At 46.0% G+C, this 24,992-nt stretch overlaps 1 protein-coding gene across 2 annotated transcripts in view; it reads right to left on the reverse strand.

The window, feature by feature from the left end:
* Positions 1–24,016, reverse strand: part of TBCB (tubulin folding cofactor B) — a 38,939-nt gene extending 14,923 nt beyond the window's left edge. The window contains exons 1-3 of one of the 2 annotated variants that reach the window (XM_068130817.2): positions 23,884–24,016; positions 4,311–4,454; positions 1,784–1,880 (exon numbers count right to left, since the gene is read on the reverse strand). In XM_068130817.2, the coding sequence (XP_067986918.2) occupies positions 1,784–1,880; positions 4,311–4,442 (229 nt within the window). In that variant the 5' untranslated portion in view covers positions 4,443–4,454; positions 23,884–24,016. Of the gene's footprint in view, positions 1–1,783; positions 1,881–4,310; positions 4,455–23,530; positions 23,751–23,883 lie in introns of those variants that run through there. The other variant, XM_068130816.2, reaches the window with a different exon arrangement.
* Between the last annotated feature and the right edge of the window lie 976 nt (positions 24,017–24,992).

The following is a 24,992-nucleotide window of genomic DNA, read 5'->3' on the forward strand; positions in this document are numbered from 1 at the left end:
AGTTCAGTCCTAACATTCCAAGAACAAAAACTGGCTCAACTTGCCCCGCCTTCCCCTATGTATGTATGTATGTATGTATGTATGTATGTCAATAACTCATTCTGCTGTTATTTCCTTGTTTTCGTTCACTCTTTAACCATTCCAATCTCAACACCTCAGTGAACAAATATTCCTCCTCTTCCTTTAAAATATCTTAACATAATAAAATGCTTCATTTGTGAAGTGTCTCCATCAGGAAACTCCACATTGTCTTCTTCATCACACAGTTTCCTTCTAAAAGGCAGTCCGCGTTCCCCGTGGGTCCATGGGTTGGTTCACCTAGTTATAAGGTAACACCCCTTAGAACAAACAGAATATAGTGTGAATGGGAAACACGTCTTGTCCTCATCTCATCGACTCATCTCATCGAATACATCATAAAAAATCGGTTGGCCTGTTTAGTATTCAATCTTCAATGAGGCCTCATGATACTCAGAACGAACATAGGTCAACATCCCATATACCACGTGTTGATCCAGTCTTCTAATTTCTCCATAATTCACAGCAAAGAACTGAGATCTTTGTCCTGTGATTTGTGTACAAACACTATGTGCTTTTATGTACAAACAGCTGATATGATCAATGAAAAATGGAAGAATCACTCATAGTGCGACACTTGGCAAAATAGAACAAAGTAGAATGGCACTCAGTAGAGCATCCTTTTAACCTCAAAAATAATTGGTGGTTGAATTCAGTTTGCTGATATGAAAATCCTATTCAAATTTCAAGTCAACCGGATGAAAATTGAGGATTTTATAAATTTGAAGAAAAGTGGTTGACCTTTGGCTTATGTTGACCTTGTGACCTATGTTGACCTAAAATGGTTGTTGGTTGATTTCAGTTAACTGATATGAAAATCCCATTCAAATTTCAAGTCAATCGGATGAAAATTGAGGATTCTAGAAATTTGGAAAAAGTGGTTGACCTTTGGCCTATGTTCACCTTGTGACCTATGTTGACCTCAAAAATAGTAGGTGGTTGAATTCAGTTCTATGATATGTAAATCCTATTCAAATTTCAAGTAAATCGGGTGAAAATTGAGGATATCAGAAATTTGAAGAAAAGTGGTTGACCTTTGGCCTATGTTCACCTTTTGACCTAAAAATAAATAGGATTCTGTTGGACCAATTCTGTCGTTCAACCATGGTCAACCACCAATTCTGTTGGACAAACTACACCGTTTGGTAAAGTTTTGTGAAGATCGGTTTAAAAGTGTGTACACTACTCACAATAAATTTAGGGATATTGGCAGGTTCTTCGGTGTGGTTGATTTTGTGTATTAATTTATGTTCAAAAAAGTTGTTGGTCCTAATTTTATGGTTATTAATGAGTGTGGAAAAAACACAGCATTCTTGATTTCAATACCCGAACCCTAACCCCTATAAAACAAAATAAACTCACTCCCACAATATCCCTAACTTATTGTGAGTAGTGTACAAATGAGCGGACGTGGGGACACGGACACGGACACGGACACACACGAGTGATCAACATGTGGCCAAATTTTTTTTTTGCCAAGTAAGAAGAAGTCTACAAACGTTTTGCTGCAGGAGACATTTAGGACAAGAGATGAAGCCAATAATTCTGCAAGTTCTAGTAATAATGTCTCTTTAAATGGCCAGTGAAATACAATTTGTGTATTCTACAAGATCAAAGCAGACATCGCGACAATAATTACTGAACAAACAGCAAGTATGAGGAACGGGGTAAAGTGGAAAGTGAGGAATACAACAATAAATCTCACCTTGGCGTTTGTCATAGTTTTCTTCAGACATTTGAAACAACTGTACCTTGGAAACATCTTCAAACTCCCCTGCTTTCAAATCCCCCTCATTTATCACCTGGAAAACACAAAAATATTAAATCAAGCAAAGGAGAGGCAAAACAAAATAAAATAAGATTCACAATGATTTGGAAGATGTCAAAATTTAAACTGCTCTTCTAGTTTTATTCTTTCATATGCAGCACATAGCTGCGGGTTGGCATCATTTGCTGGGGCCACAGCTGTGCTGCTGATGCAGTGAGAGCAGGAATTTGCGATTTGGCCAGCGTGGTGGTGATAGCTCGCCTACCCTCCACGAAGAACACCGTGGGATATTTAATGTCCAACACCTAATGCCGGCAGACGGGACGCCCAGTTTAACGTCCATCTAAGGGACGGCACGCACATCAATGAATCACCCTGCTCACAAAACACCAGGATGATGGTTTGTAGCCAGACTGAGATTCAAACTCGCTAAGGTATCCTGCAATCCCTGCTCTTAAAGTATTTCACAAGACAATTTATTATTGTAAACAAGTACATTTTCAGGATCTGCAAAGGCCTTTAGCTTGGATTTGCAACAGTAAAGTGCTTATTTACCAAGTTTGTGAGTTTGAGTGGCCAATTTGGCATCCCCATCTGAGTACATGGATGATTTTGTTGGATTACAGTTTCAGATCCCATTTACATTGCATGATTTGCCAATCAATATTTGCCACTAAAGCCCACATAATTAAAGTAAAAGTGCATCAACGTCCCACAATCCTCTTGTACTTTGTGATAGATAAACAAGCTCCTCTATTAATTATCCTAAGCCATTGTGTGATATGTTGAAGGAGATATGTTGAAGGCAGCAGGAAGTTGGGGTGTGAAGAGGATGACAGAGATCTGTAATCTGGTGGTGAAAGAAGGCCGCATTCCAGTGGTTTGGGAACTGAGTACCCTCGTCCCTCTATACAAGGGGAAAGGTGACCCTCTGGAGTGCGGCTCGTATCGAGCGATAAAGTTATTGGAGCATGGAATGAAGGTATTGGAAAGGGTGTTGGAGAGGAGGTAAGGAAGAAAGTGAAAATCGACGAAATGCAGTTTGGATTTATGCCAGGAAGAGGAACGACAGACGCGCTTTTTATTGTAAGGCAGTTGCAGGAGAAGTACATGGAGAAGAGGAAGAAGTTGTTTCTTGGGTTTGTTGATCTGGAGAAAGCATTCGATAGGGTTCCACGCGAAGTAATGACATGGGCATTGAGGAAGTTAGGAGTGGAGGAATGGTTGATCAGAGTAGTGATGGCAATGTATGAGAGAGCGCGCACAGCTGTAAGGACGAAGGACGGGAACAGTGGTGAGTTTGAGGTGAAGGTGGAAGTGCATCAGGGGTCAGTACTAAGTCCACTACTATTTGTAGCTGTGATGGAGGTGCTGGCTCAGAACGTAAAGGAGGGTTTACCGTGGGAGTTGTTGTATGCAGATGATCTGGTGTTGATTGCGGAAAGTATGGATGGACTGAAGGAAAAGATGAACAAGTGGAAGGAATGTATGGAGACAAAAGGTCTGGAGGTGAATATCGGAAAGACGAAGGTGATGGCAAGTGGTAAAGCGTGTGGTGAGGTGCAAAGAACTGGGAAGTGGCCATGTGCTGTGTGCAGGAAGGGTGTCGGAGTGAACTCCATTCAATGTACAATGTGCGCTGAGTGGGTTCATCAAAAATGTAGTGGTCTGAGAGGGTCATTAACCAGTGTGGCAGCTACATTCAAATGTAAGGTGTGCACAGAGGGAGCTGCAGATGGAGGAAATGTTGAGTTGGATCTTGGAGACGGCCTGAAGCTGGAAGGTGTGAAAACATTTTGCTACCTAGGAGACATGTTGAATGGAGAAGTTGGATCAGACTCAGCAACAGTTGCTAGAATGAGATGTGCATGGAAGAAGTTTCGTGAACTGAGTGGCGTGCTGACGAGGAGGGGAGTGTCGTTGAATCTGAAGGGAAAGGTGTATGATGCATGTGTGAGAAGTGTTGTGATTTATGGGAGCGAGACATGGGTAATGAATGTAGAGCAGCAACGAAGGCTGGAAAGGGTGGAAATGTGAATGGTTCGGTGGATGTGTGGAGTATCGTTGACAGAGAGGAAGACAAATAATGAATTGCGAAAGATGATGGGAATTGAGCCTGTGATGGATGCTGCGAAGAGAAAAACAGGTTGAGATGGTTTGGTCATGTGTTGATGAAGGATGAAAGTGACTGGTTGAGAAGAATGATGGAAATGAATGTAGAAGGAAGTATAGGACGGGAAAGACCGAGAAAGACTTGGCTAAAGGTGGTGGAAGAAGAAATGCGGGCAAGGGGGTTATAACAATGGGAGATGCAGAAAATAGGGCAAAATGGAGAAGATTGGCATGGGGCCTGCAAGGCTCACCCCCGCTCTTGCAGGGAAAATGGCCTTAAAATGCCTGTTGTTGTCTGTTGTATTGTGCATGAATGTAAACCTTCACACAAGGACATCTGCAAACATCTTACATGGATACGACAACCATCCTCTATTGGGTAACTGCCCAGCTGATCGCTGTCACAATTCATTGTTGCAAGTTCAACATCAGCAACCGAAAACAATTTCAGCTTCATACTGTCGAGTGACACCCCAACAATCATCTCCAACTTTGCCTGAAAAAGAAAAAGAATGAAATAAACACCAACAGAGTAAGAATGTGAACGATGTCGTGTACCAAAAAATTACTTTTTAGAGATTTTTGTAGCATCAGTCAAATATAACATTTTGTATCCCACTGATAGGCCGGATCTGGACCCAGACCTTAACCAAAATCTAATCAGCTTGTTCTTATCGTCCACCCAACTTATCCATCAGGTCTTATCATAATCCATCCACAACTTCTTGAAATATCATGCTATATATCCTTTTTGACACCATCATTCAATGGTGAAGAATAACGTGAAAAAAATTAAAACATTCTTGTATCCGGATCAAGACGTTCACCAAAATCGAATCAATTTGTCCTTGTCAAACACCCAAAATGTCCACCAAGTTTCATCCAAATCCGTCCACAACTTTTTGCGTTATCCTGCTCACAGACAGATAAACAGACAGACAGGGGTGAAAACATAACCTCCACTGACCTTCGGTCGCTTAGGTAATAAATTCAATCATTGAACTCAGGAAAATCTAAGGTCATTGCAAATGCAAATGAAAATCTATGCAAATGTATATAGAGCAAAGGACAAAAGGGGCCTTGGCCATACTACTGTACAAGGGTTGCCCAATGTGTAGTGCCATTGGAACCATGACTTGTTGTGCCAGATATAGACATTAACTTTGCATATATATATATATATATTCCTCCATACTTTGTGAATGTGTTGTTTTTCTACACAACTTCATCAAGTGGGACACAATTCTCCATGCCCAAAATAAATCAGGGATAAACAGCATGGCCAGAGATTTGAGCCACAATTACAAAGCACATTTGACTTCGATGTAGTCTCCTAAATGTGATATGCATCTCGATAATCCCACAGAGATACAAATCAGTAAAAAATGTGCCCTGCTTCGCGTGACAATTTCTTGGCATGTTGACCGAGATGTGTGGGGCATCACACCAGCCATCATGATGTAAAATGATTTCATTACCCTGCGCTCGCGAAGCGAAAAGTAGGGTTAGGCATTCGGTTGTGTACGTTTGTACGTGTGGCGTATATGCGTACGTGTGGCGTACATGCGTCTGCATTTTAAAAATTCATTTTCTTGGCAACCGTTGGTTCGATTGACACGAAATTTTACCATAAAAGCGCCTCCACCTGCATAATTTTTTATTCATAATTATGACGTCATAGGTCACGTGGTACGGACACCATCTTGGAAAAGTGTTACACTATGTCTTCCAAACCGCTCAATGCAAAAATTGAACAAAGACTCATTGTCAAGTCCTCCCCATGGGGAATAAGGTATGTTGATGATGATGTCATCAGTGCCTTCATTATGACGTCATAATTTGACAAGTACAATGCTTGATCTGCTCAGTATGAAAAAAAAAATTCACTACAACTGTTTGTGCGATAGACACGAAATGTTGACGGTAGGAGCGCCTCCCCCTGTATAATTTTTAATGATAGTTATGATGTCATCGGTCACGTGGTAAGGCACCATCTTGGAAAAATCGAGAAAACGTTGCACGTGAATAAGTACACCCCTACATTTATCACTACTTTTTTTTTTTCTTCTTTCTTTTTTTTTTTTTTTGTATACAAGATCGAGGCTCGTGAAAGAGCTAACATTAATCACACAAAAAGACAAACCGACACACAAAAAACAAGGGGAGCGGCAGACAAGATGGGGAGAGAGGGGGAAGGACACAAAAGGGAGGGGGAAGAGGGGGAAGGACACAAACACAACATTTGAGAGCAGGGACATCGGGAGGACTTGGGGGAAGGTGGGAGAGGAATAAAACATATGAACACTGCAAGGACTCTGGGGTGAATTACCGGGGGTAGAAAAGATCAAGGTTTTCGATGGGGGAAGATAAGAGATGGTGGTGAACAGCTGTTTTAAAGACCTGGAGGGAGGAGTGGGATTGAAGGGAGTGGGGGAGTTTGTTCCAGAGGCGGGAGAAAAGGGGAATGAAAGAGTGAAGGTGAGCAGAGAGCCTACACTTTCGCAGTTTAACCATAAGAGGGTTGCAGGCAGATCTTGTGCGACCTGAAGGAATATTGGGGGGACAGAGCACAGAGAGAGCTGGGGGAGCAAGGCCGGAGAGGAGTCAGTAGAAGACAGAAAGACCACCAACCTGCCTGCGTTGAGTGAGTGAAAGGCCCTCGGAGTTGACTACATCGCAGGAGATTCCAATGATTCTGAAAGCTTTGGCGCTGAGTGTTGACGGTGTTGTTTTTACCGTCAACACTCAGCTTGACGTTGGTGGTCAACCAACCATTCATCTTCCACCTCCCACTCCTAATGCCCAGGAATCCGGCAGTTGATCGCTGAATCAACAGCGTGAAGCCGAGGAAGGTGTGAGGCAGGAGCACCAGCCCAGAGGGGGGAACAGTATTCCATTGAGCTGCGGATGAAAGCCTTGTATGTGGTGAGGAGCTCAGGTGTGCCAAGGAAGGACTTCGCACGACGGAGGATGCCCAGTCGGCGACTGGCTTTGGAGGCCAGCTTGGAAATGTGGTTTTCCCAAGAAAGATCATGGCAGATAGTGAGACCCAAAAGCTTGAGCGACAGAACTTCTTGGAGAGGATTGTTGAGAAAGTAGATGGGAGGGTTGTCCAGTCGGTCCTTTCGGAGAGACATTGTAAGAGTGTGAGATTTGTCAGGATTGAAAGACATGTTCCACTTGTTTGACCAGTCTGTGATTTTGTCCAGGTCTGCAGAGAGTGAGGAGGCTGCAGACTGCCGATCTGAGGGATGAGGAATGGAGCGACAGAGAGTAGAGTCGTCAGCAAAGAGATAGAGAGGATTTTCAAGAGAGTCAGAGAGATCACTGATGAAGACCAGAAAAAGCACAGGGCCCAGAACACTACCTTGGGGAACTCCAGCCTGAACAGGAAGAGGAGATGAGAGAAACCCATTCAGGGCCACACGTTGACTACGACCAGAGAGGAAGTCCGCCAGCCATGCGTGGAGATTTCCATGGATACCAAAGGAGGAGAGTTTGGTGAGCAGAGCAGGGTGCCAGACCGTATCGAAGGCACGTGAAATGTCAAGGGAGACAGCTCTAATTTCCTGTTTGGCGTTGAGGACCTCCATCCATTGTTGAGAAAGCAGAAGCAGCATGTCCAGAGTAGAGTGACCAGGTCTGAAACCAAATTGATGATCAGAGATCAAGCCATTGGAGAAGAGGAAAGATTTAATATCTGAAGCAATGATGGATTCCATGACTTTGAATTGGGAGAAGGCTGATTGGTCTGTAGTTGCTGGGATCTGTTTTTGCACCTTTTTTGTGCAAAGCGGTGATGTTGGCTGATTTCCAAGCAGATGGCAGATGACCTTGAGCAAAAGAGAGGGTGAAGAGAACAGAAAGAGGGAGTGAAAGAGCAGAAGAACATGATTTTAGGACCCGTGGGCTGATGCCGTCAGGACCAGTTGCAGAATCAGAGTCGAGGGTTGACAGAAACTTTTCCACCTTGTCAGGAGGAAAGGACACAGAGTCCAGGAGCAGCTGGGTACGACTGGGTACGGTGGGTACAGAGAGGGATGGGTTTGGGACACAAGATTTAGAGGCAAACACAGAGTTGAGGCATTCAGCTTTTTCACGTGCGGAGTCAGCCGTTAAGCCGTTTGAGGTGAGGGAGGGGATGGAGGGGGAACAAACACCAGAAACAGATTTGACCAGACGCCACCAGGATTTGGAAGAGGGAGACACATAAGAGAGTTCGGTCTTGAGAACGGTGAGATATTGTTTCCTGGCTCTCCTGAGGGTGGACACACACTTGTTTCGGGCTTTGTGAAAGGAAATGAGATTTCCTTCCGTTGGATTTGCTTTCCAGGAGACGAAAGCAAGTTGTTTCAGGGCAACAGCCTCACCTCAAGATTCCGTGTACCATGGACGGGAGGAAGGGTATGACAACTGAAGACGAGATGGGATAAATCTGTGCATGAGAGAGAGCAATTTACTTTGAAAGAATTCCCAGGATGAGTTGATGTCAGAGGCGGTAGAGATGGGAGACCAGTCCAGATGATTGATGGCTGCTTGAAGACCGTGCCAGTTGGCCTGAGTGAAATGCCAGACTCGTCGACGCTGAGGAGGCTCTCTGAGAATGGTCAGAGAGATGTCCACTTTGACAAGCACATGATCAGATGAGCCGATTGGAGCAGAAGAAGAGCAGCAGACATTTTCAGGGAAGTTTGTCATAACCAAATCCAGAAGAGAAGATGCTCCGTTGACTGAGATCCGGGTCGGGAAATTGACAGATTGTGTCAGTCCCAGTGAGTCGCAGAAGTCCTTTGCTGAAGAGCCATGGCTGGTGAGAGAGGTACCCACACCCAGCCAACTGGCATGGTGACAATTGAAATCACCACATATGAGGAAGAGAGAGTTGGGATGGGTAGATAGAAGTTGGTCCATATTATCAGACAGTGAGATGTAGATGGAGTCATCGCTGTTTGGTAGACGGTACAACACACATATGAACAAAAGGTGGGAGCGAAGGGGAAGCCGTAGCCAAAGGTATTCCTGGGGGTGAGGTGGAGAGAGGGCAGTGGAGGGCGAGTGAGGAAGAGTTTTTTATAAAGATAGCAACCCCACCTCCAGGACGAGGCTCAGGTCTATCATACCGGAGGAGGGAGTAACCTGGGAGAGATACCAAGGCATCAGAGACATCATGAAGGGGGAAAGTTTCTGTTAAGCAGATCACATCTGGTTTGTCAGAAGCAACCTGTATGGAGAGGTCAGTCAAGTTTGAGCGAAGGCCCCGGATGTTTGAGACTTTGAGGTCCATACCGTTAATGAAGAGGAAGGGGGAGCATCGGGTCCAGAACAGGGGGGGGAGGGGTAGGGTAAGATGTGGAAGAGGAGGAAGAGGTAGGGAGAGCTGTTGAAGGTGTGTCAGAGATTTCAGAGATTTCAGAATAGCTTGGAGAAAGGGAAGAATGGGGCGGACAAAAGGTTTGATGGAGATTGGGTGAGGCACAGTGAGGTGTTATTTGAGGAGGGGGAAGAGCGAGGCAGAAGGTTTGGGTAGATGAAGGTGAAAGTTGGAAGGGGGAAGAAGCAGGGAGGATGCTTTGAGGAGGAGGGGTGAGAGGGGAGTCTAGGAGGGGAGGAGCGAGGGAGAGTCTCGGAGGGGAGGGGTGTGGGGGGAGTTTAGGAGGGAGGGGAGGGAAGGGGCAAGGAGGGAGATTTGAAAGGGATGGGTGATGGGGAGGATTTGGAGGGGAGGGGTGAGATTGGATTTTGAAAAGTGTACGATTCATGGGAAACGAACATTTTTTGCAAAATGAGTTTGAGACCTTCGAGTCAAAAATACGTTTGAGGACACTGGAGGAGGGGTGGAGTTCTGGATAGTTTAGGGAATGTAGAAAGGAGGAACTGTAAGAGATGGTATTATATATATTTTTTGGAATGAATAGATTTGGTGAGCAAGACGAAAGCATCCTTTTGTAGGAAAAGCAGAAAAGGGTGTTATAATATATGAGGGAAAATAGTTGTTCAGGGGAGAGATTATACATTTCTAACCGCGTGATCGCGAACGAAGAACGAACGAACAAAAAGAACAACAAATAAACGAATAAGACCTGGGAAGGAAATTTTTTTTTTTTTTTTTTTTTTTGTGAGTAGAGATATTAAGCAAGGAGGTACGGGGTGAACGACTGGGACGAAACAGAGAACGAAAATAATTTCAGCGCATTCGATGAATCGCTGAGAGAAAAACAAAACCACAAGGTCGGAGACGGTACGGTAGTCTAAGCCTACGAGTACTAGGCTGCAGAATACTCGATACCATTAACCGACGATTGTGTATACATGTACGAAAAATTAGCACTGAAAATTTTCCAAAAGATACGCTATAGGTACACACACCGAAAGATAGATACAGTCTCGACAAAAACACGATTGTGAAAGATCACTTAGCTTCGAGAGCGTGAGAGCTTGGAACAGCTTCGAAAAGACGTGACCTCGCCGTGATCTCGCGAGATCATCCCAAATACCTAAAATTAGAATCAGGTGCACCAGCTCAGGTGCAAATGATTAGAACATCGTTAGAGAAGATCTTGGAGGAACCTGTCTTATTTAAACCTCAGACATTTAGTTTGGTTTCCTCTTTGTTGTTGATGTGTGCGGCATCACCATGCCTAGATCAAAAGAGCTCACTGAGGCCTTCAGAAAGAAGGTTATAGATGCCTACGAGTCTGGGAAGGGATTTAAAAAGATCTCCAAACAAATTGAAATCAATCATTCGACTGTCCGGAAGATCATCTACAAGTGGAGAAGATTCCAAACAACTGCCAACTTGTTCAGGCCAGGCCGCCCCAGCAAGTTCAGCCCGAGAGCAGACCGCAAGATGCTGAAAGAAGTCTCTAAGAACCCCAGAATGTCATCACGGGACCTACAGGTAGCTCTTGCCACTGTTGATGTCAAAGTGCACGAGTCTACCATTAGAAAGAGGCTGCAAAAATTTGATCTACATGGGACGTGTAACAGGAGGAAACCTTTGCTGTCCAGAAAGAACATCAGGGCAAGACTAAAGTTTGCCAATGAACACCTAAGCAAAGACCAGCACTTCTGGAACAATGTGCTCTGGACAGATGAGTCTAAGGTAGAGCTATTTGGCCACAGTACCAGAAGACATGTTTGGCAAAAACCAAAGACAGCATTTGACCACATGAACCTCGGTCGGAACCATCCCGGTCGATCGCTGAATTAACGCCAGGGGGTTGACTCAGCCTGTCATCCTTCCGAGGTCAGCTAATTGAGTACCAGTTCACTGGTAATTCCCTGCTTGTCGTAAAAGGTGACAAAAAGGGTTGGCGGCAGGAAGGGCATCCGGCTGTAAAACATTGCTTCAAAAAGGGGACCAAAAAACAACAACCACGGTCCCCGAAAAAGGCCAACCCCCGCTTTGCGGGGAAAAATGGCCTCTAAATGTGGTTATTTTATATTATAACCTGATACCAACTGTAAAGCATGGTGGTGGAAATATTATGGTTTGGGGCAGCTATGCTGCATCAGGGCCTGGGCAGCTCACATTCATAGAATCCACTATTAATTCTTCATTGTACCAGAGGGTGTTTGAGGATAATGTAAGGCCATCTGTCAGGAAGTTGAAGCTCAACCGAAGGTGGACCTTGCAACATGACAATGATCCTAAACATACCAGTAAATCCACCAAGGAATGGCTGAAAAGAAAGAAATGGAGGGTTCTGGAATGGCCAAGTCAAAGCCCGGATCTAAATCCCATCGAGATGTTGTGAGGGGATTTGAAACGAGCTGTGCATGCAAGAAACCCCTCAAACATCGCACAGCTGAAAGAATTCTGCATGGAGGAGTGGGCAAAAATTTCTCCCAGTCAATGTCAGAGACTGGTAGACAGTTATAAGAAACGCCTACTTGAGGTTGTTTCTGCCGAAGGGGGCAATACCACCTATTAGAGCCAAGGGTGTACTTTTTTTTCCACATGCGAAATTTGCATTTATGTTTATTTAAATTATACAATTGACTACAAAATGTAAATGTTTCATGATATTTGTTATATTATATCACCTTTATCTATCAATATTGTTGAAATGAAGATCAAATAGCTATATGTTGAAATATGTTGAAATATGTTGAAAAAGTCAAAACTTTACATGGGGTGTACTTACTTTTTCACGTGACTGTAGATGCGAGACTTAATTTTTTAACAGCTCCCCCAACAAATACGTCCCATACACACATCCACCATGATCAAGTCATTCCCCACCTTAACACATCTTCCACCTCCCACTCCTAATGCCCAGGCATACCTTTGGCTGCGTTTCCCCCTCTGCAAAACACCTCATGTTGTCTGTGTGCTGCTCCGTCTTTCAAGCAGGGATGACTCTTTATATCTCCCTCTCTGTCAGCATGGACATTTTGTACCACCCATCCCAACTCTCTTCCTCGTGTGCAGCGATTTCAACTATCACAGATGCCAATCGGCTGGGTGTTGGTACCTTTTCAACAAGCCACGGCATTGCAGCAAATAACTTCTGTGACTCCGTGGGCCTCACCCAATAAATGAACTTTCTGACCCGGATTTCTCCCAATGGTTCTTTCGTTTAGAGTAGGTGAACTATCGCTGGCACCATGGCCAAATTCCAAATTCCTGCCCCAACCTTGGTCGAACGTCAGTTCGTAAAAGACTTAGGCCAAACAATTCACCCAGTCAACCCCACAAGAATGTGGGAATAAGTGTGCCAGTTAAAATAAGTTGATGATTTCTCCAAATGGCTTGACCTCCCTTATGGACTTGACAATGACTAATTTTCCTACGAATGATGCCTGTTCCTCTTCTGCTCCAATAGGTTAATGGTGTGTGCTCGTGAGAGTCAACATCTCTCTGACTATTGTCAAAGAGCTGCCTCAGGACCATAAGAGCCTAGTAGTTTACCCAAGCTGACTGGCAGGGACTGCAAGCTGCCATCATGTCAAGAGTAACTTTCATTTCCACCTCTCTTGATATTAATACTGGCTGGGAATCATTCTACACAAGCCTGTTTTCCCTTATGTACAGATTTGTACCACATCATCTGCAGTTATCTAACCTATCCAAACACCCCTGGTATGTAGAATTCTGGGGTGAGGCAGTTGCCTTCTGACTAGCATCTGAACAAAAACAACCTCAGATCATTTCACAAAGCCCAGACCAAGTGTGTATCCACTCTCAGGAAGGCCAGAAAACAACATCTGGCCAATCTCAAGACTGAACTCTCAAACCTGCCTCCTTCTTCAAAGACCTAGGGGCACATTGTTAAGTCTCTCTCTGGAATATGTTCCCCCTCCATCCCCTAACTCACTTTAAATAACACCACAGTCAAATGCTCGTGAGAAGGATGTATGCCTCAATTCTGTGTTTGCTTCCAAATCCTGCCTGCCCAACTCCCGATACCTACCCTACGCTCTTGTAACCAACGACTCCTGGAAAATGTGCCTTTCCCACTGGGGGTGGAGATATTTCTGGCAAACCTCAACTCCGATTCTGTAACAGACCCAGACAGCATCAGTGCTGGCAAAAAAAACCCTGCTCTTCTGCTCTGTTCACTCGATCATTCTCTCTGGGTCAGCTCCCACAAGCTCAGTGGTTAAGTGTGTTTGTCGTGTGTGTGTGTGTGTGTGTGTGTGTGTGTGTGTGTGTGTGTGTGTGTGTGTGTGTGTGTGTGTGTGTGTGTGTGTGTGTGTGTGTGTGTTGTGTGTGTGTGTGTGTGCTTTAGCCCAAGTTTTTTTTTTTAAACAGCCTGATCTCAGATCATCAGTTCGGTTTCAGACCCAACCATTCAACCTTGGAGATGCTGCTTCTATGCTCCAAGAAATTGATGGAAGCTCTCAGTCAATCATACATGAGAGTAGTTCTACTCTCTGAACATATCTTGAACATTTGATAGTCTGGCACCCCAGCTTGATCTCAAATCTCTCTGCTTTTGGCATCAAAGGCCACCTCCTCTCATGGCTTACTGACTTCCTCCATTTCAGTATTCAGCATGTAACGCTTATCGAGATCCTTTAATCTCCTCTCCCATTCAAGGCTGGTTCCTCATCAACATCATTGAACTTTCTGATTCCCTGTAAGATCTTGCCTATATTTTTACTGATGATTCCATCCTCTGCCATATATAATTTCCAAGCAGGCAGCATCCTCTTCCCTCTCTGTAGACCTTGATTGAATCAGGAGGTAGTCCAACATTTGGAGTATGTATTTCAACACTGGCGAATCCCACACACTCATCCTGTATTTGAAAGGACCATCTGGCAAACTATCCCATCTACTTCCTAAACAAACCACTTCAAGAGGTTAAGTCACTCAAACTTTGAGTGACTTCACCTGGGCTTCATCTGCAACCATGACCTTTCTTGGGCGGAGCACATTTCCAAGATGCCCTCGAAAGCAAGCTGCTGACTGGGCATCCTTTGTCGTCCAAGGTCTTTTCCTGGCCAGTTTGAACTTTTGACAACATACAAGTCCTCCGTTTGCAACTTAATGGAGCACTGCTCTCCCCTTTGCGCTGGCACACCTGCCTCACACCTTGCCCTTCTTGATGCCATGGAAAGCAAGGATCTCAAAATGAGTCGGACCTCCCATGACAAAGCTGAGTGGTTAGGCCTATTATTTTCTCATTGCAGACAGGTTGTTGGCCTCTTTGTATTCTACCACCTCCTTTTTGGTCTTGCAGCCTCTGCCCTCTTTTGGCTCTGCTCCTCCCAGGTTTCTGCAGGGCACACACAATCTGCCAGTAAACCAGTTCTTGTTAAACTCCAAAAATCCAGGCTCATTGCTCACCTCCACTCATTTGTTCCTCTTTTCTCTCACCTACGTAACCAACTTCCCCAATCTGTTCAGTCTGATTCTTCCCTCCAGGGTTTCAAGACAGCTGTTCACCACTAGGAGTGGTGAACAGCTGTTTAGGAGTGGAGGAATGGTTGATCAGAGTAGTGATGGCAATGTCCAAAAGAGCACGTGACGGGTTGTCCCCCCCCTTTGGAACTCAAGAAGAAGCACCTTGAAGCAGCAAAATGTGGTTTAATACAAAATCGAGCAAACACAATATTGCGGAGCACGTCTTGAAATCACAAGGCCTTGCCACACCAGACCTGCAAGGCCAAGCCGCACTCAAATCATTCTGACACAAGATCCTATATATCAGGGGTGGGGAACCTTTTTCCTGTCGAGGGCCACTTCGATTTTTAGAACATCCTTCGAGGGCCATGCTAAATTATTGAATACATTATCGGACTCACCTAATGCGATGGCTGGAACTGTTTCTCTTTGGCGAGGCGTTTGGTGTCAGGTGGTAGTGATGATGATGCTACTCGCAGCTGGTTTTGCAGGTTTGGGTCAGTCAGTCTTGAGCAAAACCGAGTCTTTGCAAGAGTCAGTTTTGAAAAGAACTGCTCACAGCTGTAGGTTGTCCGTCCCAAACAGTGATGCAAACTTCAGTGCATGTCTCCTCAGAATGGGAAAATCCTCAGCACGTACATACAGTTTGTAGAACTCGAGCAAAGGGAGGACAAATATCACACTCTTACTATGTCTCTCCGAAAAGATCGACTGGACAACCCTCCCATCTACTTTCTCAACAATCCTCTCCAAGAAGTTCTGTCGCTCAAGCTTTTGGGTCTCACTATCTGCCATGATCTTTCTTGGGAAAACCACATTTCCAAGCTGGCCTCCAAAGCCAGTCGCCGACTGGGCATCCTCCGTCGTGCGAAGTCCTTCCTCGGCACACCTGAGCTCCTCACCACATACAAGGCTTTCATCCGCAGCTCAATGGAATACTGCTCTCCCCTATGGGCCGGTGCTCCTGCCTCACACCTAGCTCGGCTTCACGCTGTTGAAACCAAAGCTTTCAGAATTATTGGAATCTCCCGTGATGAAGCTATCTCTGAGGGCCTTTCACTCACTCACCGCAGGCAGGTAGGTGGTCTTTCTGTCTTCTACCGACTCCTCTCCGGCCTTGCACCCCCAGCTCTCTCTGTGCTCTGTCCCCCAAATATTCCTACAGGTCGCACAAGATCTGCCAGCAACCCTCTGATGGTTAAACTGCCGAAATCTCGGCTGTCTGCTCACCTTCACTCTTTCATTCCTCTTTTCCCCGGCCTCTGGAACAAACTCCCTCACTCCCTTCAATCCCACTCCTCCCTCCAGGTCTTTAAAACAGTTGTTCAGCACCATCTCTTATCTTCCCCCATCCAAAACCTTGATCTTTTCTACCCCCGCTAATTCACCCCAGATCCACCTTGTTTGAAATTCCAACTTCTTTCCTGGAAGTCCTGGCAGTGTCCATATGTTTTATACCTCTCCCACCCCCATTCCCATGCCCCCCCTTCCCATGCCACCCCCAACGCCCTTTCCCTCTCACAGATCTCTCGATGTCTCCATGTCTCTCGGTCCCTGCTCTCAAATGTTGTGTTTGTGTCCTTCCCCCTCTCTCCCCATCTTGTCTACTGCTCCCGATGTTATATGTTTTATGTGTCAGTTTGTCTTTCTGTGTGATTAATGTTCGCTCTTTCACGAGCCTCGATCTTGTATACAAAAAAAAAAAAAAAATTTTTTTTTTTATAGATAGATGAATTGCCTCGCGGGCCGGATCAAACGGTCTCGCGGGCCGTATACGGCCCGGAGGCCGGAGGTTCCCCACCCCAGCTTTATATAATCGAACAAAGCCTAAAAAAGCCTCCGCTGAAGTAATGACCTCAGACAAGAGAGATTAAGTTTAAAAGCACAGATGTGTGAAAATAAGATAGTTCTCAGGCTATTTTTCCCAACAAGCTGGGCTTTTACAAGGACCAGGGATGCATTCCCATAATAAAGTTCAATGGGGTTTACATTTGGCAGTAAAGCACATACAAATCAAAGGAACAAATCAAAGGATACATCTTACATCATCCCCTGTTCGAAGTTAACTTACAACTATTCCCATAACTTTCTCCCTTTAGAAGATGCTGAAAAAACGTCTGCAAGGTTGGATTTGACCGAGCCGTGAAACAACATGTTTTGCATTGAATCTAGCTTTTTTGAAGCAAGTAAAAGGAAGACACAATAAAATATATATTTCTCAGGTGCCCTGGGTCACGTGGTGCCCCCCATGGCCCCCCATGCCCTGCCCACGACACGCGCACAGCTGTAAGGACGAAGGACGGGAACAGTGGTGAGTTTGAGGTGAAGGTGGGAGTGCATCAGGGGTCGGTACTAAGTCCACTACTATTTGTAGCTGTGATGGAGGTGCTGGCTCAGAACGTAAAGGAGGGTTTACTGTGGGAGTTGTTGTATGCAGATGATCTGGTGTTGATTGCAGAAAGTATGGATGGACTGAAGGAGAAGATGAACAAGTGGAAGGAATGTATGGAGACAAAAGGTCTGAAGGTGAATATCGGAAAAACGAAGGTGATGGCAAGTGGTAAAGCATGTGGTGAGGTGGAAAGAACTGGGAAGTGGCCGTGTGCTGTGTGTAGGAAGGGTGTCGGAGTGAATTCCATTCAATGTACAATGTGCGCTGAGTGGGTTCATCAAAAATGTAGTGGTTTGAGAGGGTCATTAACCAGTGTGGCAGCTACATTCAAGTGTAAGGTGTGCACAGGGGGAGCTGCAGATGGAGGAAATGTTGAGTTGGATCTTGGAGATGGTGTGAAGCTGGAAGGTGTGAAAACATTTTGTTACCTTGGAGACATGCTGAACGGAGAAGGTGGATCAGACTCGGCAACGATTGCTCGAGTGAGATGTGCATGGAAGAAGTTTCGGGAACTGAGTGGCGCGCTGACGAGGAGGGGAGTGTCATTGAAGCTGAAGGGAAAGGTGTTTGCTGCATGTGTGAGAAGTGTTATGATTTATCAGAGTGAGACATGGGTAATGAACGTAGAGCAGCTTCGGATATGAAATCTTTCCTCTTCTCCAATGGCTTGATCTCTGATCATCAATTTGGTTTCAGACCAGGTCACTCTACTCTGGACATGCTGCTTCTGCTGTCTCAACAATGGATGGAGGTCCTGAATGCCAAACAGGAAATCAGAGCTGTCTCCCTTGACATATCAAGGGCCTTTGATACGGTCTGGCACCCAGCTCTGCTCACCAAACTCTCCTCCTATTAGTCTAGTAGGAAGACTAGGTCCCCCTGCACCCCCCGGAGATATACTTCTAATCAGTGTTTCTAGATTGGAAAAAATGTGTAGAAAATGACTAGCTATGGCCCCAAGCTGAAAAAATGTCCCACATACCATTTTTATGCAAATTACTGCTGCAAATTTTATGCAAAATTATGCAAATTTTATGCAAATTTTTGATGAGGAGTAGAGTTGAGGGGTCTTTGAGGGCTTCATCGAGGTGCTCTCGGTTGCAAGACTGGGTCATTCTGAGAAGCACAGCAGGGTCAGAGATCATGATGTTCTCCTCCTCAGTGAATCTCTCCATCAACAGCCTCTCCATTGCCTCACACACTGTTTTGAGGCAAAAGAGGGACTTTGCGTAGGCCTTTCCACTGAGAACACCTTTGAGAGATCCACTTGTTACTAGTTGTGCCTCAAAGAGAATCTCTGCATATCCAGAACCACGCATCTTGTGTCCAGTGAGCATCCCGATGCAGTTCATGGATGTGTGGAAGGGTCCAATCGTTACTACATGACTAGCAAATTCATTTGGCCAGCGCCAGATGATGGGAAGGGCTTTCATGCAGACACCCAGATCAAATGTATTCAGGACCCATCTCTGACCCACCTCAGCAGTTGCTGCCTCGGAACGCTTCAGTAGCTCACGAACAACTGCGTTGTCTGTGATCGGTCTGTGCCTGGTGCCTGCATGGCATGGCAATGGCCTGCAGCCTGTGCCTGGGCTAGGGGGTTTCACCTCTGCAACTGGTTCTCCCCCACCCAGCAAATCAACAGTCGACTACTGCACGCCTATCCACCAACCGATCACAGACAACGCAGTTGTTCGTGAGCTACTGAAGCGTTCCGAGGCAGCAACTGCTGAGGTGGGTCAGAGATGGGTCCTGAATACATTTGATCTGGGTGTCTGCATGAAAGCCCTTCCCATCATCTGGCGCTGGCCAAATGAATTTGCTAGTCATGTAGTAACGATTGGACCCTTCCACACATCCATGAACTACATCGGGATGCTCACTGGACACAAGATGCGTGGTTCTGGATATGCAGAGATTCTCTTTGAGGCACAACTAGTAACAAGTGGATCTCTCAAAGGTGTTCTCAGTGGAAAGGCCTACGCAAAGTCCCTCTTTTGCCTCAAAACAGTGTGTGAGGCAATGGAGAGGCTGTTGATGGAGAGATTCACTGAGGAGGAGAACATCATGATCTCTGACCCTGCTGTGCTTCTCAGAATGACCCAGTCTTGCAACCGAGAGCACCTCGATGAAGCCCTCAAAGACCCCTCAACTCTACTCCTCATCAAAAATTTGCATAAAATTTGCATAATTTTGCATAAAATTTGCAGCAGTAATTTGCATAAAAATGGTATGTGGGACATTTTTTCAGCTTGGGGCCATAGCTAGTCATTTTCTACACATTTTTTCCAATCTAGAAACACTGATTAGAAGTATATCTCCGGGGGGTGCAGGGGGACCTAGTCTTCCTACTAGACTATATGGTATCCATGGAAATCTCCATGCATGGCTTGCGGACTTCCTCTCTGGTCGTAGTCAACGTGTGGCCCTGAATGGATTTCTCTCATCTCCCCTTCCTGTTCAGGCTGGAGTTCCCCAAGGAAGTGTGCTGGGCCCTGTGCTTTTTCTGGTCTTTATCAATGATCTCTCTGACTCTCTGGAAAATCCTCTCTATCTCTTTGCTGATGACTCCACTCTCTGCCGCTCCATTCCTCTTCCCTCAGATAGGCAGTCTGCAGCCTCCTCACTCTCTGAAGACCTGGACAAAATCACAGACTGGTCAAACAAGTGGAACATGTCTTTCAATCCTGCCAAATCTCACTCTCTTACTATGTCTCTCCGAAAAGATCGACTGGACAACCCTCCCATCTACTTTCTCAACAATCCTCTCCAAGAAGTTCTGTCACTCAAGCTTTTGGGTCTCACTATCTGCCATGATCTTTCTTGGGAAAACCACATTTCCAAGCTGGCCTCCAAAGCCAGTCGCCGACTGGGCATCCTCCGTCGTGCGAAGTCCTTCCTCGGCACACCTGAGCTCCTCACCACATACAAGGCTTTCATCCGCAGCTCAATGGAATACTGTTCTCCCCTATGGGCTGGTGCTCCTGCCTCACACCTGGCTCGGCTTCACGCTGTTGAATCCAAAGCTTTCAAAATCATTGGAATCTCCCGCGATGAAGCTATCTCTGAGGGCCTTTCACTCACTCACCGCAGGCAGGTAGGTGGTCTTTCTGTCTTCTACCGACTCCTCTCCGGCCTTGCTCCCCCAGCTCTCTCCGTGCTCTGTCCCCCAAATATTCCTACAGGTCGCACAAGATCTGCCAGCAACCCTCTGATGGTTAAACTGCCGAAATCTCGGCTCTCTGCTCACCTTCACTCTTTCATTCCTCTTTTCTCCCGCCTGTGGAACAAACTCCCATACTCCCTTCAATCCCTCTCCTCCCTCCAGGTCTTTAAAACAGCTGTTCACCACCATCTCTTATCTTCCCCCATCCATAACCTTGATCTTTTCTACCCCCACTAATTCACCCCAGATCCACCTTGTTTGAAATTCCAACTTATTTCCTGGAAATCCTGGCAGTGTCCATATGTTTATACCTCTCCCACCCCCCCCCCCCCTTCACATGCCTCCCCCCCTTCACATGCCTCCCCCCTTCACATGCCTCCCCCCCCAAAGCCCTCTCCCTCCCACAGATCTCTCGATGTCTCCATGTCTCTCGGTCCCTGCTCTCAAATGTTGTGTTTGTGTCCTTCCCCCTCTCTCCCCATCTTGTCTACCGCTCCCGATGTTATTTGTTTTATGTGTCTGTTTGTCTTTCTGTGTGATTAATTTTCGCTCTTTCACGAGCCTCGATCTTGTATACAAAAAAAAAAAAAAAAAAAAAAAAAAAAAAAAACGAAGGCTGGAAAGGGTGGAAATGCGAATGGTTCAGTGGATGTGCGGAGTATCGTTGAGAGAGAGGAAGACAAATGATGAATTGCGAAAGATGATGGGAATAGAGCCTGTGATGGATGCTGTGAAGAGAAACAGGTTGAGATGGTTTGGTCATTTGTTGAGGAAGGATGAAAGTGACTGGTTGAAAAGAGTGATGGAAATGAATGTAGAAGGAAGTAGAGGACGGGGAAGACCGAGAAAGACATGGCTAAAGATGGTCGAAGAAGAAATGCGGGCAAGGGGGTTAACAAGGGGAGATGCAGAAAATAGGGCAAAATGGAGAACATTGTCATGGGGGCCGCAAGGCTAACCCCCGCTCTTGCAGGGAAAATGGCCTTAAAATGCCTGTTGTTGTTGTTTGTTTGTTCACCACTACCTCAGGTCACCCACCCACCCCCCCCCCCCCCCTACCAAATCCATACTCATTATCTCTTCTACCCCATATGACCCCATTGCCCCCCAAACACTCCCTTTTTCTTTCACCTCTTTGTTTGGTCATTTCAGTTTAATCCACCCCTTCCCTTTGACTCAGTTAGGATGAGTCGGTTAGGTGACAAGAACAAGTCGATTAGATTTTGGTTCAGGTCCAGATCTGGCCTATCAATAGGATAGAAAATGTAAGCTGTTCAGCCTGGCGGAGGTATGCACTCTACCGAGTGCCATTCTCGTTAACAATGCCGTTGTCTGTCAACAGATTGCATCACTTGTCCTTTGAATTGAACTCCGCATCACTCAAAACATTGTATATCCCCAGCAAGGTTTGCGTGACTTGAGTCGCATATTTGGTAGATTATGTGGGTCTTCAAGGATTGGAAGTAACATTCTCTCAGCTCTGGGTTGGCTTTGATGCAGTAACATTCTCTCAGCATTATTGCATTCCGACACAAATCAGATGGGATGTTAGACACGACTGGGAGCCACTGTGAGGGTTTTCAGTGTACAGTTGATAATCCGCATCATCACATCGGATGACTTTTCCCTGCTCTTGATCTTTTCCCTGACCTGTTTTAGGTGTTTCTGTGACCCGACAGACAACAACAACAACAACAACAACAACAACAACAACATGCATTTTAAGGCCATTTTCCCTGCTAGAGCGGGGGTTAGCCTTGCGGTCCCCATGACAATCTTCTCCATTTTGCCCTATTTTCTGCATCTCTCCTTGTTAACCCCCTTGCCCACATTTCTTCTTCCACCACCTTCAGCCAAGTCTTTCTCGGTCTTCCCCGTCCTCTACTTCCTTCTGCATTCATTTCCATCACTCTTCTCACCCAGTCACTTTCATCCTTCCTCAACACATGACCAAACCATCTCAACCTGTTCCTCTTCACAGCATCAATCACAGGCTCTATTCCCATCATCTTTCGCAATTCATCATTTGTCTTCCTCTCTCTCAACGATACTCCGCACATCCACCGAACCATTCGCATTTCCACCCTTTCCAGCCTTCGTTGCTGCTCTACATTCATGACCCATGTTTCGCTCCCATAAATCATAACACTTCTCACACATGCAGCAAATTGCAGCATACACCTTTCCCTTCAGCTTCAACGACACTCCCCTCCTCATCAGCACGCCACTCAGTTCCCGAAACTTCTTCGACGCACATCTCACTCTAGCAACCGTTGCCGAGTCTGATCCACCTTCTCTATTCAGCATGTCTCCGAGGTAGCAAAGAGACCCGACAGAGTACTGCTGAAATATTCAAGGTCAATTGCTTGGGTAGCAAGGACAAGATCTTCTGTGTAGGCAAACGTTCTGGAGATGGTACAAGGCATGTCACTCACAAATATGTTGAAGGGCATTGGAGCTAAGACAGGACCCATGGGGAAGGCCATCATTCAGAATCCTTATGGAGCTTGTTTGCTCTCCAAGTGAAATGCTATATCTCCAATTACTAAGCAAAGAAGAAAGGACACGCATTGTGGTGAGGCACTGGAAAAATCTGGCAGCTTTCTTTCAGCAGCAAACCATGTCCCCATACCCTGGCCAGAAGGACACGCTCAAACAGCGTGTATGTCGTACATAGCAGAGATACGGGCCGATAGCTAGATGGGTTAGCAGGTTTCCCTGGGTTAAGGATGGCAATGACGTTAGCCTCTCTCCGGGTTGATGGTATGACTCAAGTTGCATGGATGTTAGTGAAAAGAGAAGCCAATCAATCACGTCCGTGAGGTCGCAAATTCTTCAAGAATTCAGGATAGGTGCCAATGACTACTCATGAACTCGTAATTCACATTAAAGGACTGTACATCAATATATAATGAACATTTGCACTTCATGTGATAACATTAACAGGTACAAGTTCCTGCATGACCCTTAAATCTGTAAAAAATATAAAGTACAACTCTCCTATGGCTATAATCAAGTTCATCTCAAATCTCATTGCTCCATTATAATTACACCATCTCTATACCTGACCTCATCATCCTCCAATCACTACATCTGAGCTCATCAGTACACCATCCCCACAGCTCCCATCCCCACAGTAAACATAACAAACCACGTTACCTTCAGTGCTCCGATAGTAATGTCTCGATTGAAATGGGTCCGACTTGGAAATGATCCTATATCACTCGTCACAATCACTTGTACGGCCTTTGCCACGACCGCCATGACCAAAAAATAATGATTACAAAAACCGCCAAACGCTCATTATGAAACAAGCTGTTATTTATCCACGCACTTCAAATGGTACGTTTTCTTTTAAAATGCAATACGCCCTGAAGGCAGCTAAAAGAGAAACCTCATCGCCAAAGAAAAGATTTATCTACCCTGAAGGCATAAAGGACAAGCATTATTTTTAATTTTAATCTGAAACCTGAAACCCCAAACCCGTCAGAAATATATCTACCTGCACTTACCTGCCACACTTTTTCATTCCATTTGCTATCCTCTTGGTGTCTTTCTTCACGATCATCTTGTTTACCCGAGTTTTATTTTTTGTATACAAAGTCGAGGCTCGTGTAAGAGCTCACTCATATTACGACACTGAACACATCAGGACAAAAAGAACAGTTGAGAGAGGAGGGAAACAACAACAAAGTTGAAAGCCAAGATAGAGGGAGTTTTCGACAAACAGTCAGTGGGTGTGGGACGAATTGGGTGGTAGGACAGGAAGCAAAGGGCGGAATGGGGGGCAGTAGCGGAGGAATGGGGCAGAATGGGGGCAGGAGAGGAGGAATGGGGGGCAGGAGAGGAGGAATGGGGAGCAGGAGAGGAGGAATGGGGGGCAGGAGAGGAGGAATGGGACGTAGGAGAGGGCGCATGGGGTGGAATGGGGGACAGGAGAGGAAGCATGGGGCGGAATGGGGACAGGAGAGGAGGAATAGGGGGCAGGAGAAGAAGCATAGGATGGAATGGGGTGCAGCAGAGGAGGAATGGGGTGGCAGGAGAGGAGGAATGGGAGGCAGGAGAAGAGGAATGGGAGGCAGCAGAGGAAGCATGGGGTGGGATAGGGGGCTGGAGAGGAAGCATGGGGTGGAATGGGGGGCTGGAGAGGAAGCATGGCGTGGAATGGGGGTAGAAGAGGGGGAATGGGGAGTAGGAGAGGGAGCATAGGATGGAATGGGAGGCAGCAGAGGAGGAATGGGGTGGAATGGGGTGGCAGTAAAGGAGGAATGGGAGGCAGGAGAGGAGGCATGGGGTGGAATGGGGGACAGGAGAGGAAGCATGGGGTGCAGGAGAGGATGAAAGGGAGGCAGGAGAGGAAGCATGGCGTGCAGGAGAGGATGAATGGGGTGGAATGGGATGGCAGTCGAGGAGGAATGGGAGGCAGGAGAGGAAGCATTGGGTGGGATGGAAGGCAGGAGAGGAAGCATGGGGTGCAGGAGAGGATGAATGGGAGGCAGGAGAGGAAGCATGGGGTGGAATGGGATTGCAGTAGAGGAGGAATGGGAGGCAGGAGAGGAAGCATGGTGTTGAATGAGGTGCAGGAGAAGAAGCATGGGGCGGAATGGGGGTAGAAGAGGAG

The sequence above is a fragment of the Myxine glutinosa genome, chromosome 11 (genome assembly GCF_964187855.1).
Source record: "Myxine glutinosa chromosome 11, kmMyxGlut1.1, whole genome shotgun sequence".
NCBI classification, from domain to species: domain Eukaryota; kingdom Metazoa; phylum Chordata; class Myxini; order Myxiniformes; family Myxinidae; genus Myxine; species Myxine glutinosa.